The 16,755-nt window shown below is 43.6% G+C and overlaps 1 protein-coding gene and 1 pseudogene across 3 annotated transcripts in view; one reads left to right on the top strand and one right to left on the bottom strand.

Moving 5' to 3' along the window:
* Positions 1 to 6,573, top strand: part of LOC311105075 (disks large homolog 3-like) — a 138,075-nt gene extending 131,502 nt beyond the window's left edge. For both annotated transcript variants that reach the window (XM_084147069.1, XM_084147070.1), the window contains exons 19-24: positions 325 to 375; positions 507 to 608; positions 722 to 894; positions 2,851 to 2,960; positions 3,071 to 3,162; positions 3,301 to 6,573. In XM_084147069.1, the coding sequence (XP_084003195.1) occupies positions 325 to 375; positions 507 to 608; positions 722 to 894; positions 2,851 to 2,960; positions 3,071 to 3,162; positions 3,301 to 3,407 (635 nt within the window). In that variant the 3' untranslated portion in view covers positions 3,408 to 6,573. The remainder of the gene's footprint in view (positions 1 to 324; positions 376 to 506; positions 609 to 721; positions 895 to 2,850; positions 2,961 to 3,070; positions 3,163 to 3,300) is intronic.
* A 386-nt stretch (positions 6,574 to 6,959) lies between these two features.
* On the bottom strand, positions 6,960 to 16,181 carry LOC311104612 (testis-expressed protein 11-like; annotated as a pseudogene). Its single transcript has 7 exons — positions 16,104 to 16,181; positions 14,648 to 14,750; positions 14,427 to 14,552; positions 14,229 to 14,314; positions 11,657 to 11,822; positions 7,257 to 7,407; positions 6,960 to 7,028 (listed from the first exon to the last, which is right to left on the bottom strand). The product of its transcript is annotated as a testis-expressed protein 11-like (transcript).
* Positions 16,182 to 16,755: the final 574 nt, after the last annotated feature.

Consider the following 16,755-nt stretch of genomic DNA (forward strand, 5'->3'; position numbering starts at 1 on the left):
TAAGCAACCGTCTTTTTTTGTAAGAAAATAAAAATGAATGCCTCGTTTCTAAAATAACCCACCTAAATGAAAAGCACGCCGCACGTCATTACGCCTGTATCCAGAATGTCTTTGAATCCTCGGTGCTGTAGTTCCACTGAGGTAGTATCAGGTCCTTTAGTAGCAAAACCGTCTCTTATATGCTGTTATGGAAAAGGTGACTGCATGAAAAGAGTACTTTAAACATTCCACTACTATCAACCACATCTGGTAATCCATTGTCATGGGATTATAATAAAGACTACTCTCTTAACTCATACCGTTTTCTTTCTTTCTGCTATTCAGAGGGCCAGGAAGACACAATTCTCTCATACGAGCCAGTGATTCGACAGGAGAGTGAGTATAATATACGTATATAAATGATTTGTTCTCCATTTAGAAGAGGGTTGGAGACCATTTAATGCTTGCTGTGTCTTTATTCCAGTGTTTGCAGACATTAGTTCTGACCTGAATCCTCTCGTTTGCAGTTCATTACACGAGGCCTGTGATCATCTTGGGCCCAATGAAAGACCGAGTTAACGATGACCTGATTTCAGAGTTCTCTCACAAGTTTGGCTCCTGTGTTCCCCGTGAGTAGACCACTCAGCAACATGCATCACATTATCACAGCAACTTATGGAAACACTGTGTTTTAGCGACTACTCTCTAACCATCATTTGAACGTGTCCCTCTCTCTGTGCAGACACGACACGTCCTCAGCGGGAGAATGAGATGGACGGACAGGACTACCACTTTGTGGGCTCGCGGGAGCAGATGGAGAAGGACATTCAGGATAATAAGTTCATTGAGGCAGGCCAGTTCAACGAGAACCTCTATGGGACCAGCATCTTGTCTGTCAGAGCAGTGGCTGAGAGGGTAAGGGGCTCACACATACACAACATAAATGTACAGCATACAGAGATGCAAACTCCTCACTTTTCTGCGATATTCGCCGGTTTGTTCTCAAATAGGTAATCCACGTGAATCGTGTAGATCCGTAAAAAAACTAAACGTAAAGCGTGCAGACGCAGTGGATCACCCGTTGAGCTATAAAAGAGGCGCAAACAGATCTTGACTTCTTCTCCCTGTGATCACTAAATAAACAACTTTTTCCCCCCCCTTACTAGCTTTGACTTTGCTGATAGCTACTTTGAGGAAAAATGTACTTGCTATGCCTGTGATAAGTGGTTGTTCCGCCTAGCTATCTTATTTCTTTTTGTACTTTTTTATTCATTTTTTACGCCTTTTTCTCCCCAAATGGTAGTTACAGTCTTGTCCCATCGCTGCAACTCCTATACGGACTTGAGAGAGGCGAAGGTCGAGAGCCATGCGTCCACCGAAACACAACCCTGCCAAGCCTCACTGCTTCTTGACACACTGCTTGCTTAACCCGGAAGCCAGCCGCAATAATGTGTCAGAGGAAACACAGTACAACTGGCGACCGAAGTCAGCTTGCAGGCGCCCGGCCTGCCACAAGGAGTCGCTAGAGCGTCCCGGCTGGCCAAACCCTCCCCTAACCCAGACGACGCTGGGCCAATTGTGCGCCGCCTCATGGGTCTCCCAGTCGCGGCCGGCTACAACACAGCCCGGGATCGAACCCGTGTCTGTAGTGACGCCACTTGGGAGGCCCCGCCTAGCTATCTTAAGATGAATGCACTAACTTTAAGTCGCTCTGGATAAGAGCGTCTGCTAAATGACTAAAATGTAAATGTATGTTTCACATATTGAAGTTAATGACTGAGCACAGAATGCATCTTTACTAATCCTACAAATAGAATATCAAACAAAGTTCAGAGCGTGATGTCATATCAAAATGAATCTCGGTTACCCAGAAGTAAAATTATCTTGCGAACGTTTGGCATTTAATTGGTCTACGAGAGATTATATCAGAATGAGTGCTTCATCCAATATCACCTGTGACGGCTGTGAGCAGCCAGCCACATCCCCTAAAGAGCCATTAGCCTACTCAGCTGCTTCTCTCAGTCCGTTCCTTCTGCGCATCTCCATCGGGTTTAAAATGTTATTTAGCCGTGATGGTGAGCTGGGGTGTGCAGACTGATGAGGCTTCTGTTGTTACATTTGTTTAGGTATTGCAGCGCGAGCGACGTGGATACGTATCTTTAATTTCACCTGTAAGAGCAAGCAGGCCAGTCTGCTAGGCTTTGCTGTCAGGCAGCCATAGAGGAAAAACAGAGCACGGTGACAGTCATGCTTGCGCCTTTACATCACTGGAAACCGTGAGTTTCTAGGCCAAACCACTCAAAAGTTATGCTCCATATTAATGAAGCTACCTTCTCCTCTTTCTACTGCGAATTGGTGCCAGTTTATATAATGAACCATGTCGCAGGCCGTTTTTCAACTCCTGACGAGCTGCAAGTTTTTGGTTTGATAACAAACAACCTTGTTTAGTTAAGTTACCTGGCTAGCTAGCTAACAACATGGTACCATGGCTATGCACAAATATGGATGGCACAGGACAAACAGAAAAGTGATAGCCTACTCAAAGAGATGCTTCAACGGTAGGATGCATATGCCTAATCAATGTAATTCTAAGCTAAATCTGGAATCACAATACTACTTGGTATGGTGATACTTGGCCTGGTATCACATCTTTAGTAAAATGTTGGTATTGTGATAACCCCACTCTGAAAATGGGGATATTCTTGCAGCGTACAGATTTTCTGTTTGTTTTTGTGCTAAAAAATTGTCACCTTTTTGGGTCCTCACAAGTTTGCATCCAGGGTTAATTTCTGATTCATTCTTAATGGATGTAGCCTGATAAAGTATGTGGTATTTTCATACTTAACTGCTCTTTCTTTCCTCTTCCTGCAGGGAAAACACTGTATCCTGGACGTGTCTGGAAATGCTATAAAGCGACTGCAACAAGCACAACTTTATTCGATTGCAATTTTCATCAAACCAAAATCCATTGAAGCTCTTATGTAAGTGTGTGTTCTTGGAACTGATAAACTGTTAACTGCGTTGCACTTTAATGTTAACTCCATACAACAATCACTTCCTGTACTACAACCAATCATGTGTTGTGTTGCAGGGACATGAATAAGAGACAGACTTACGAGCAAGCTAATAAAGTCTTTGATAAGGCAATTAAGCTTGAACAAGAGTTTGGAGAATTTTTCACAGGTAATGCCACTATTTATTTCATTTTTTCACGGATGCTAAATATTTTAGATAAGCTTGAATTGTATTGTAGTATGAGTAGGAATCTTAATGCATCGATGCACTCATGATATTTGTCTCTATCTCTCTATCTATCTGCAGCCATTGTACAGGGTGACTCGCTAGAGGAGATCTACAACAAAATCAAGATGATCATTGAGGAACAGTCGGGCCCCTACATCTGGATACCGTCTTCAGAGAAGCTCTGAGCTCCCAGCTTTACCCCCCTGTCGGCGCAGTGCCCCCCCACCCCTCCCGACACCCTGCCCATCCCCGGAATAGCTCCTCCCTCCCCCTTTTTTGCAGATATGTTTCATATCAAGTTTTAGTGTCATCATTATGTTAATCTCAAATGAAAAGAAGTCTTATCACCATTACTGTGACTGTGCACAACCCTGCATGTGTTTCTCAGCAAATCCATTCAAGACTGGAAATGCCATTCCAAGTGAGTTTGTCATTTAAAACAAAACAAGGGAAAAGAAAAATGAATCGTTCTTTGTGAAATGGGACTGACAGTTGAAGATCAGAATGTTTTACAGACGACGCCGGAGTGAGGAGGAGTTTGGGATTCAGGAGAAGTTGCAGGGGAACGGAGACAAATCATACAAGTTGGAACACTTTGTAAATGTTCATCAAATCACATTTTAAAAAAGACACGCAAGATGAGAAGCAAAGACCACTTAGGTTGTTTTTTTCTACAAGGACTGGATAATATCAAGCCCAGCTGATGGTACTGTTGGAGTTAGCTCTCTTCTTTGTAATTACTGAAGAAGTTGGTGGAGAAGCCTACAGACTGGTGATCGATCACAAACCAGCTTGCTGTTTGATCAGCTGCCAGTTGTTGGTGCTGCAGCAGCTGATACAGACCTCTTGGGAGGCAGAACAAATGGAGGAAATTAGTTATGAATCTCTACATTTATATAATGAAATCACAAGGTCAATTATCAAATCCTACTGCGATTTTACTACATATTAAAAACTACACGTTTTACACTTCACTAGAATTGTCTACTTGGAGGGCTGTTAGATTTCATTTCTTTTGGGTTTTTCCGTGGGATTTTTTGCTTGTGGTTTTTAGCTGCTTTGTGTAAAGGATGGGGGTAGAGAAGTGTAACGGGGCTCTCTGCAAAACACCAAACTGCCTTATATCAAATACAAATTGTTATATTACTACCTGTACTTTGTGATGGAAGCTACAAATAATTGACAAGGAAAAAAGAGGGAACTTTTATTTTTAATTTTCACATTTTCTGCGTTGCCCTCCTGACTTCCAGGAGGCCTAACTTGTGAGTGCAATAGACCGAACGCAGTCTCACCTCTGTGGATTCCTATCTTCCCCCTGTATTTTTTTTTTACCCCTTTCCTGTTGTAATTTAAGAATTTATTGGAATCTAATTTGGGCAGCCATAGCTCCCTCACCCATGTTGAGCAGCAGACCACCCTATTACACTCTCTACCTTCCAAGATGAGTGTCTCTTCTGATTGAATGGTCACATGGTACTGTCCTCTATATGCCATCATGAAGGTGGCCTTAAAAACGGGTAGAACAAGACAATAATTGTATTGGATGTCCTAACAATTAAAGAGTCAATTTAACCTGCTTTTGGATTGTCCCCTTTCCCCCCCACCCAAAAGAACACTAAAGAGGGGTTTAATTAAAACCTATATGCTCTGTGTATCTATAAAGTTTTTAAATCCTTTTTGAATTAGTTCTGGGCATGTGTTGAACCACTGTTATAATAATAATATGCCATTTAGCAGATACTTTTATCCAAAGCGACTTACAGTCATGATCCTAATGGTATGTCTGGGGTGAGCTAGATCAGCTCAGGAATCTAACACATAGATATAATTTCCCCTGTGACTGAAATGCCATGTTTGAAAGGAGACCTGGAGAGTTCAAAGCTGTTAAATGTGAATGAAAGAGTAATTGAATGAACGGTCTGAGCGATTTTAAAGGCATTTGCATTGAACTATTTAATATGCAGATATAATATGTCTATCTTATGATGCGGTGAAGCTTTGTGAAGACCACTTCTGTGGTAAACCCTTGCCTGAGTTGGCTGTATGGATTCAACAGGATTAAAATGACCCGCCACCATCTCCCTTTGCGGATCTTGTCTTGGCACTGTGTTTGTGTACATGTGAGGGGACGTGTCTGACTTGTTGAAGAATAAGGAATGCTGTGGCCCCCTACCTTGTGAACATTTGATTTTCCACCTTTTTTTGGAAGAGGGGAAAGGGTTTTCCTCCGATGCCTGAGAGCCGGACCATCTTCTGTATGCCCACAGGAAGTTGTCACCTAGCCCTCTGGGTCCCCTGCTTCCCCCTAAAGCACCTGTACCTGAAGGCATTTTCTGAACAGGTGTGCCCACCTGCCAGGCACCACTGCTAAACCAGCTGTCATTACCTGTGTCAAAACCAGAGTTCAGGGAATAACCGAAGGGAACAGAGCCATTTATAAACTGCATACAGACTGTTTCAAAGGGTGTGGTAGCTGTCAAATGTAAATATGCCCCCAGCAGATCTCCCTCACCTGTGCTTCATGCATGTGTGAAACAAACTGGGGAAAACACGTTTTATAGATCACAAATGTCAGGTAAGTAAATTGAGCTATTCTGAGATATAATTTCCATACAAATGTGCCGTAATGTTGGTATTTCTCTAGACAAATCTTCAGCTGCCTATTGGGTTTTCTTTTCTTGTCAGTTGGGAATTTAATTCCCTCAAGTAGGGCCTGTCTACATGTTATTTCTTGTGGAAAATGGTGTCTGGGTGTATAGATTAAAACAATTATGTGAACAATTATGAAGATGAGACACCGGCAGCAACCTACAAGGTGATATTCCAGAAACCAGGAGGAGCATTGATCAATATCTCATTTAGAAGTTTTAGAACTGGTCCTCAGCTGTGTTTCAACTAAACACCAGACTGTTAACGTCTGGTATTTATACCTCTCGGTCAGCCATGTCAATAAAGCCCAAAGAACTTGATTTACATTTTATTATTTCCATTGAGGTTGCGGTATAACAAGATTGAACCTGAATGCCTCTGTGTTTGTATAATTGATGAGGGTCTTTGTTCCAGTGACAGGGACATGAGCTCTGGGGGGTCGGTCGGGTTATGGTTTGTCCTTTTGGGTGATGAGTTGTTTGTGACAGCACACCTGTGCAGTAAGTGCTTGCGAACCCTTTGATTGTACAGTAGTTTCCTTCCTGTCACACCGCAGGTGTTCGAGCCTATCAGGACGCTGGGCCAAACGGTCTTCCCTGTCCTAGTCATGAGGGAACACAGTTCTGCAACCTATTTTGTTTGGGATTTTGGACTGGACAAGAGTTTATTTGTTTGAAAATAATAAAATATGTGACTCGGTTACGATTTTGATGTGTTTTATTCGAGTCTACTTGTATTGGCAGTTTCTAAGACGATTATTTATATAAGACAATAAATACAATTTTACATGTAAATTTCATATCAATGTAATATATGCGGGAGGCATAAAATAATTAAAGTACATTCATGTACAGAAGTAGCAAAACATTAACTAGAAATGGTTATCTGAACTCTCCATAGGGAAAGTGAGGGAAATACTGGGGGAGGGCAGGATGCAACTGACATCCTGGACGAGCTGACTAAACTGTAGACCAGTCATACAAGAACCTGTGAGACATCATACAGTAAACCAGCATCCCAGCAACCACATGACTCATATCAGGCACTTGACAGTAAAAGAGCTCTGCAAAGCTCAACCAGCTCTATCACTACTCCATGATGAGGTTCTTCTTGGCTTTGTCCAGCCTGTCCAGGATCTCAGTGTACAGATCTATCATCTGTGGACAGACAAACAATACTGGATATTAGAAATCTAAGAAACAAATGGCTAGGTCTATATCTCTTTTTCGGTTACAGGTATACAGACAAACTTTTATTTAAGACATATAATCAGTATTCCCTGGGCCGAGGCCTCTCATTTGACTCCGGATGACTCAGCCCTGTCACGTTCCACTGCTGTCCCCTCTCCCCCTCCCTCCCTCCTTGCCCCAGTCAGTCAGTAGTACCAGTGTCTGGTAGCTCTCCTGCAGGGCGGAGGAAGCTCATGCCCAGGCCACACCACCTCCCAGGGTACTGGGCCAGGCTGTACAGCAGGATGCCTGTGTTCCAGGCTTGGGTCAGCAGCCACATGATCTCCATCTCAGAGAAGTCCTCAGGCTGGAGGGGAGGCACAGAAGAGACAACGAACACATTCATGCTGCCGCAGTCCACCTGTCTAGGAGCACCTGTGATGATAACTCACCTGGCCTCAGAGTCCAGGTATGCCTATGAATGGGCTTTTAATGTCTATAGTCAGTCTGGGAATGACACCTAGCATCAGAAAATATTGGATTTTATACATGACAACACGTGGTAAAGAGTTGTTGAGGAAGACTCAAATGTGATTGATGTATATTGATTTAAAGGACAAGTTTACCCAAAGGCCAGAAACTCCCAAGTGATTCCATACATTTAAACTAGTTCAGTGTAGTTTCCCCTCTCTCTCTCCCTGTAGTGCTGTGCTGAAACACCGGGGGGGAAACGGGTCACGTGAATCGTTGCTCTGCTCCGATGACAATTAATTAATTATTCTGAAATCCGCGAAGTGTGGACAAATTTGTTGTTTTATTGAAAGCATATGCCCGAATTAACTATTTTTGTCAAAAGTACTACCTGTTTTGAGAAATTAAATGTGTACTAAGAAACGTCACGGCATGCCCTTATATGGAGCTCGACGTCACAGATTCAAGTTCTTTGGGGGGGAGAAGTAGCTGGTGCGAATGTTGATAGGGTTAGGTATATCGCAGGTAAAGTTAGTTACGCAAAGTGGATAAAGAGATGTCAGCAAGAGCAAGCTGGTGTTTGGTCCCTGGCTGCACTTTATACAGGAAATCAAGGGAAAAAGGCACAAAATGTCAGTGTTGTCCGATAAAATATATGGAGAGATGCAGATGGTTAGTAGCCATTCGAAATGGTAAATACGATGTAAATACTCCTGCAGCCAACCTTGCTTCATTGCGTGTATGTAGCAAGCACTTCAGCGACTATGCAGATGAACGAGATATGCTGTCTGAAATTATGGGGACAGAAAACCGAAGCATACTGAAAAATACAGATGTTGCTACTGTATTTCCATGGACTGGATCTGGCGCAGTGCCAAAATATAAAGGCGCGAAGAGAAGAAGAGCGGAGGTATGTAGCCTGATTCTTGAAGTTAGAGGTGTTCTTATCATTTTTATTTAACTAGGCAAGTCAGTTAAGAACAAATTCTTATTTACAATGACGGCCTACACCGGACGACGCTGGCCGGTTGTGATACAGCCTGGAATCGAACCAGGAGGTCTGTAGTGACGCCTGAAGCACTGAGATGCAGTGCCTTAGACCACTGCGCCATTCGGGAGCCCAAGTAAACATAGGTGCGCTATAGGTGCGCTACAGGTTAGCGTATGTGCCCTATGTACAGTGCCTTGCAAAAGTATTCATCCCCCTTGGCGTTTTTCCTATTTTGTTGCATTACAACCTGTAATTTAAATGGATTTTGTTTGGATTTCATGTAATGGACATATACAAAATATTCCAAATTGGTGAGGTGGAATAAAAAATAAAAAAAACTTTTTCAAAAAATTCTAAAAAATAAATAACGGAAAAGTGATGCGTGCATATGTATTCACCCCCTTTGCTATGAAGCCCCTAAATAAGATCTGGTGCAACCAATTAACTTCAGAAGTCACATAATTAGTTAAATAAAGTTCACATTTTAGTCATTTAGCAGACGCTCTTATCCAGAGCAACTTACAGTTAGTGAGTGCATACATTTTTCATACTGGCCCCCCGTGGGAAACGAACCCACAACCCTGGCGTTGTAAGCACCATGCTCTACCAACTGAGCTACATGGGGGGCTATCACCTAAGTGTCACATGATCTGTCACATGATCTCAGTATATATACACCTGTTCTGAAAGGCCCCAGAGTCTGTAACACCACTAAGCAAGGGGCACCACCAAGCAAGCGGCACCATGAAGACCAAGGAGCTCTCCAAACAGGTCAGGGACAAAGTTGTGGAGAAGTACAGATCAGGGTTGGGTTATAAAAAAAGATCAGAAACTTTGACCATCCCAAGGAGCACCATTAAATCCATTATAAAAAAAATGGAAAGAATATGGCACCACAAACCTGCCAAGAGAGGGCCGCCCACCAAAACTCACAGACCAGGCAAGGAGGGCATTAATCAGAGAGGCAACAAAGAGACCAAAGATAACCCTGAAGGAGCTGTAAAGCTCCACAGCGGAGAATGGAGTATCTGTCCATAGGACCACTTTAAGCGTACACTCCACAGAGCTGGGCTTTACGGAAGAGTGGCCAGAAAAAAGCCATTGCTTAAACAAAAAAATAAGCAATCACGTTTGGTGTTCGCCAAATGACATGTGGGACTCCCCAAACGTGGAAGAAGGTACTCTGGTCAGATGAGACTAAAATGGAGCTTTTTGGCCATCAAGGAAACGCTATGTCTGGCGCAAACCCAACACCTCTCATCACCCCGAGAACACCATCCCCACAGTGAAGCATGGTGGTGGCAGCATCATGCTGTGGGGATGTTTTCATCGGCAGGGACTGGGAAACTGGTCAGAATTGAAGGAATGATGGATGGCGCTAAATACAGGGAAATTCTTGAGGGAAACCTGTTTCAGTCTTCCAGAGATTTGAGACTGGGACGGAGGTTCACCTTCCTGTAGGACAATGACCCTAAGCATACTTCTAAAGCAACACTCAAGTGGTTTAAGGGGAAACATTTAAATGTCTTGGAATGGCCTAGTCAAAGCCCAGACCTCAATTCAATTGAGATTCTGTGGTATGACTTAAAGATTGCTGTACACCAGCGGATCCCATCCAACTTGAAGGAGCAGTTTTGCCTTGAAGAATGGGCAAAAATCCCAGTGGCTAGATGTGCCAAGCTTATAGAGACATACCCCAAGAGACTTGCAGCTGTAATTGCTGCAAAAGGTGGCTCTACAAGGTATTGACTTTGGGGGGGGGGTGAATAGTTATGCACGCTCAAGTTATGTTTTTTTGTCTTATTTTGCATCTTCCAAGTGGTAGGCATGTTGTGTAAATCAAATGATACAAACCCCCCAAAAATCAATTTTAATTCCAGATTGTAAGGCAACAAAATAGGAAAAATGGCAAGGGGGGTGAATAATTTCGCAAGCCACTGTATTTATGACGAGGGGAAAAAACAGTGTGATAAATAAACATAGGCTACCAGAAATTAAGAACACCTTCCTAATATTGAGTTGTAGGTGGAAATGTACACATTTTCTGACTCAAAGCTAAAAAATAGCTAATTCGGCTGTACGATAAAATAAAAAAACAAATTTGTCCACACTTCGCATCCAGCAACGTCACGAGTCACGTGACCCGTTTTTGCAACTGTTTCAGTACAGCACTACAGGGAGAGAGAGGGGGAGAGGGCAAACTCCACTGAACTAGTTGAAATGTATGGAATCACTTGGGAGTTTCTGGATTTTGGGTAAACTTGTCCTTTATGGCACTTGTCCATCCATTGTTTTAATGTATCGATTTCAAGGTGGTGTAATGGAAAATCTGCATGGCAGCGCTTCGAGTTGCAACTGCATATGAAAATGTGCCTGTGCACATAAAGCTTGGTAATGCTTCAATAACATTCAATAACGCTCTTAAAGTGATGGCTTGTACAGCACATTACCATTCCAATTGGCAGGAAGGGGATGGTGAATGGAAGCATCTGCTAATTGAAGTGGTGCTGAAAGCCCATTGATAAAAACAAACAGAAGATACTTTCAGGGCAGCAGCAGTGGGCGGAGGGGGGTGAAGGGATGAGGGGGGGGGTAATGACAGTGCGGGGTGGGGGGGGGCGTGATTGGTGCTGACTCACTGCGGCTGTGATGATGGACAGGCCATCCTCATATTAGCCCCATATCCTCCTCCAGCACGCGGGCCTCCACCTTCGACACGCCGCTCGGCAGCTACAGCTGCATCAGGCCGTGCATACGCTGGCTGAGAGGGGAGAGGGGAAGAGAGAGAGAGAGAGCAACCTACGCTCGGACACACTGGAGCTCTCTGTCACAGCTAATATCTGACTGGATCATATACCAGTATCTGTTAGACCCTTTTAGTGGACCAATCGTAAATTGTGAGGCGTTTAATTGTTTTGGGTGTTGGGATGGCAGATGAGATGGACCTGCAACCGGCCAGGTCTGCTTGTGGTCATTTCCTGTACAGAGGCAGAGCAATCCTCAAGGCCTTCTTACACAGCAGAGGGAAGTAGGCAGGAGGCTCCATGACAGAAGAAACTCATCACAACAAACAACACCTCGATGAAGAGAACAAGTTATGTAAGGAGAGGGTCAGCTACGGTGTGTCCTCTTCACCTGCCATGGTTTCCAACACCTTGGTCTCAATGTTATCCAGCTCCAGCACTGACTCCAGCACTGTCTCCATCTTGGGGTCGTTGAGCTTGGCACGAGTCTCAAACTCATACAACAGCAGCAAGATGTCTGTTGGGTCCTTGGACAAGTCCCCTGGAGTGCATGTCGGATGATCTCCGATTATTCTCCTTGCACAAGGTAATCCAACATCATGGCAGAACTGCGCATAGCATGGAATGGAAGAGGAGGGATAATTAGAGGCTTTAAGAGTCTTCCAGACCTCCCAGCAGATCTGAATGTGCTCCAGGGCTTGTGTCAGCTGCTCGGTCTAAACATGAAGACACAGTGACATTGTCATTCAGTATTCATCATCGCCTCCTGGTGGCCGCTACCCATAGCAGCAGGATTTAAAATAACCACCTACGCCAGCACTGAAAACACAGTTAGTCACCTCTCCTCTCCGCTGGCATGGTAAATTTCCATCCATGCGGATGGAGGGAGCTAAATGTGGACAACAGGCAGAGAGAGAGGGAGAGTGGGTGGCACACACACCTGGTCAGAGTGTGGAGACTTCCTACAGAGCTCCAGAGGCAGCAGCAGCTATCAACAGGCACGTCTTCTTGCCCATCAACTCAGCCCGGTCAGGGGGACAGAACAGGGACAGCTAGGGTTACCACACACACACACACATACATACATACATACACATATATATATATATATTAAGAGAACCATAAAGATTAAGGACCACAACACAGAGAGAACGCATTAAAATGGAGTGTGCCTGCATGATAGTCTGTGTCTGTGTGTTTGGGGGTGTGAGGATATAATGACTGACCAAGTTGTTTTGTGCTAAAGCTGCAGGGCTCCAGGGAAGCTGCAGGGCTCCAGGGAAGCTTCAGGGCTCCAGGGAAGCTGCAGGGCTCCATGTTTCTTTATCCACGGCAACACTAATTCCCTGTGGGTTATATTGATCTACAGATGCACAGATACAGACCTATTCTCCCAGCGATGCTAATAAGAGGACTTGTCTGGTAAGAGAACACAAAGAAATCCCTCATCCTGTCAGGGCTGCTCTCACACTGCAGCGCAGAGTTCCAAGCTAAGACACACATGGACACACACAAGCACGTGGGCGCAAACACACACACAGGAATAAAATAGACAAAATGCACAGTGCACTATGCTTTCATGGTGCCACTGTAACTCGTAAAATAGCAAGATGATCCAGATAAATGTACAACAGTGAGATAGATAACAGTACATCTCCAGATAGTATGTAAGTACCAATCTTCCTGAACCAGTTGGCCTCCCTCTGTTTGCTGCTGCTCCACAGCCATGCTAGTGAACCAGTTGGCCTCCTCTGTGCGCTGCTACTCCACAGCCATGCTAGGCCCAGGGCTGAGCTGTGATACTTTCTGAATTTCTGTGCTGGTGACAACAAACACTGGTTGTGGTGAAAACAAAGCAACGCACAGCAGATAAAAATAGAATTGGTGCTAAAGCATTACCTCAGGCTACTCATATATTAAGAGAAAATGTAGGTGGCAGAGCAAACATTGTACAATTTCTCCATCAGGGCCTTCACGGTTTTTTCGACATGGCATCTTGTAGTCTGGTTCTAGATATGCCATTAGGGTATTGAAGCCGACATCCTCTACCATTGACAATGGCTGCATATCAACTGGAATCATTTCTGTAATCAGCACTGTGATTTTCTCACTCCGTCCCTTATCGCACTGATGCCAGCAACGATTTGGGTCTCGCGGTGCCTCCCTTTCAGCATTGTACCTGTACTGCCACTGTAGCTCAATTCCACCTTGCAAAGTTCGCATTTCATCACCTTCTTCTCATTTAACTTCTCAAAGTATTGCCCTACAAAACGTAGCTGCTGTCGCTTCCCTGTCTCACTCTCAGCCATTTTCCCAACTGTTAACGAAGAGCGTGGCGCTTTATATCTTTGGAAAATAATTTGGAAGTTGCATGTCTCCTATTCACAGCATTTTGCCTTTATGATGATGATCGGGAACTGTTCGTGGTAGTTAGATTTTTGGCACTGATTTTCATAATTTTTTGGGGGGGGATTTTGGGTTAGGGATTTTTTCTAAACGTTAACGATCCCAAATTCGTTTAAACGTCACACTCCTGGTAGAAATGAAGCATTTAAACAACATTGTATAATGCATAATGTTTAACAATATCTCATCAATCTCTCCTTGTCTCCACACTGGCTTTTTCTATTGTTGATAGCACCAGTGGAACCAAATGCCTATAAAATACAAAGATGATGAGGACTGGGGACCTAGTTCCTTTCACCTACTAACACTGTACTGAGAGGCACATATTTCACAGGAGAAATTAGAAGATGTAGGTCAGTAGATCTGGGAGACAGTGAAACCTTACACAGCACCATTTGTCATGCTTTCTAATGCATTTATGGTGGGAGACTGGTGACACAAATGGTCATAATCAACTGTCATTGTAGGTTATGTCATGTTTATGATAACATAATGTATGTATTACGATGGACCATTCACATAAAGTGTTCCGATCTTGCTGGACAAGTTCGCTGATGTTGTGTGTTAGTATCTGACCTGAAAGCAGTGACAACCTGAGCTTCATCTTTTGAGTGTTCACACAAACTCTCCAGAGCCTTCATGGCTGTGTCCTGTTGTTCATGATGATGATGGGTATGTTCTCCTTCAAGAATTGTCATCATCATCATTATCATCACCATAATCACCAACATAATCACCATACTTCCCAGAGGTAGGTCAGTAATGGGGACCCACCTCCAGAGCGATCTGGGCAGCCAGACTGATGGAGGTTGGAGTCAGCGTTCTCAGCCACCAGCAGTCTGTCCTCACTGGTCACAGGTCCTTGGGTCAGAGCCCCGATGGCCTTCACTGCCCCTGCAGCTGATAGAAACAAGGTTTCAGACTGAGCAGTACAGAGGGCCTGGATACATGTAGTCAATCCCAAAACTCACCACACTCATGTAATATGCTGTTACCTTCCTCCACATTGTTCTCCAGAACAGCAATCTTGTAAACGCTGAACTGAGTGAAGATGCTGGTTGGATCAAATCTCTCTGCCTCCTTTATTGCTTCTTTGGCCTGACACACACACACACACACACTCAGTAATGCACAAAGTACACACACAAAGATTACTATTAATTACACCATGGCATTGTTGAATGCTTGTTTCTGATTGGCTTGAAGGGCATTCTAGAACGAGCATTATTTCGCTATAATGCATAGTATATTTGCACGGTAGAATTCAATGGCTATAGTTCATTTTTACATGTTCTATGTTTGAGCTGCTTTTGAAAGCAAAAGTCGAATTTAAAACATTATTGGCATTGTTGAATTCGATTCTCATAATGGCAAGCTAGGACTGATGGTTTGGTTAGCTAAACTAGCAAGTCTGTTTGTTTGGTTACCACGGAAACTACTGTAGCTATCTAGTAAACTTGCTAGCTACTTCAGTGGATGTTGAACAGCAAGATTAAATGGTAATGCATTATACAGTACTGTAAACGGAGGACTTGGAGTCCTTAAATTGATGTAAAACTCCCACTCAAGCCACTCAAGGGCAGAAAGAGAGAGAAGCAGGGTAATGTCCTACTCACCAGCTCTTATGTGATCATCCTGAGCCCCACATCTGAATAGAATTGTGATCTTCAGCTAGAGCCCAGAGGGATTCACACTTTCCTGTCAAATTGCAAAGTATTAATAGAAAGCCAAATAATCTTGCTTAATATTAAAAAGTATTAACGGGTGGGGGGTTGAGTGCCTTCTGAAACTGCTGACAGTCCTGCTTTAGATAGTCAGTGGCAAGGAGCCTCAGGACCTTGGCCTAAAGGAGAGGGTTCAGCAACTTACTGTAATTAAGTGCCTGTGGGAATATAAACTATCATAAGCTACCAGTACATCAGTAAATTAAAGCTATATGTCAACATATTTTTTCCCCCTCCTATAGCTGGGTACTACATATTGTCTGCCTCACAGAACTCGAAGCAGGTCCTTCTCCACATCTCCTTTCGATGTGTTGATGTCTGTCCCTCCATCGCTTCGGGATGTTAGTTGGCTGTACAATGTCTCCAAACTCTGGTCAAACAATATTACGGAATATATTATGTGAATTCAGTGCTATGACAGAGTGTTATGACAGAAATTCGAGAAGGTTATCAGCTCTATAATCTACTGTAGTCATCATAGGGTATAGTTTGACATAAGCTTACTTTGACAGCAAGACTTATGAAGTTATCAGCTAGCTGGGGCTTTTTACAGTCTAGCCAGGTTCTTCCTGTTTTGCTGGCCATCTGTAAAGAAAGAAGAATTCAGAGTTTTAGTATAATTACAGTAACAGAGACGTAGGCCTTACAGTACAGTGGTTTATTTCATGTGAGACGATACACTGACAGGATGTTTGCGCATAGCGCCATCTATTGGAAATTGGGCTACTTTGAAAACGATGTCGCGGGCGAAAATGTATTGGTTGCGGGTTTTTGGGCTACTTCTACGTTGCACCGCGCCCGCCATGGCATTTCTAAAAAATATATATATATTTCACTGTGACCTGCTGCTGCTGACAATCAGGCAGTGAGGCAGGCTGTTACTGAGTGAGTGAGTGGTGGGGAGCGCCGGAGGTGTGTGTGTGTGTGTGTGTTGAGAAAGCACTGCAGCATACAGCTTAGTCCACTATTGGACTGAGTCACGTGAGTGAGAGGAGACAGCAGCACGCGGACGTCATGACAATTTTTTGCCAGTTGTAGGTATGCTATTTAACATGTCATTATGCGCGAGTGGAAATTTTAAATTAGAAGTTATGGAACTCCCTAGCGTGCTTCTGTTATGGGGAAAAAGTCCTCAATGAAACTGACATTAAATGTGGAGAATGATACATTTGCATCTGTTGGCCATCAAGTAGTCTATAAATTTATATACCAGTGTAGGCTACTGTAGGCTACAATTTGATACAATAAATATGTTGAAATGACTATATCACTGGAGTCATTGCAAATCAATTTGTGCCACTTGTGTATCCGACCTGGAGCTGGCAAACAGATTTAATAGATAGCCTATTACTTCAGTGTATTGTTGTTGTAGCCTTGTG

This window comes from Coregonus lavaretus (assembly GCF_964263955.1).
Source record: "Coregonus lavaretus genome assembly, chromosome: 29".
NCBI classification, from domain to species: Eukaryota; Metazoa; Chordata; class Actinopteri; order Salmoniformes; family Salmonidae; genus Coregonus; species Coregonus lavaretus.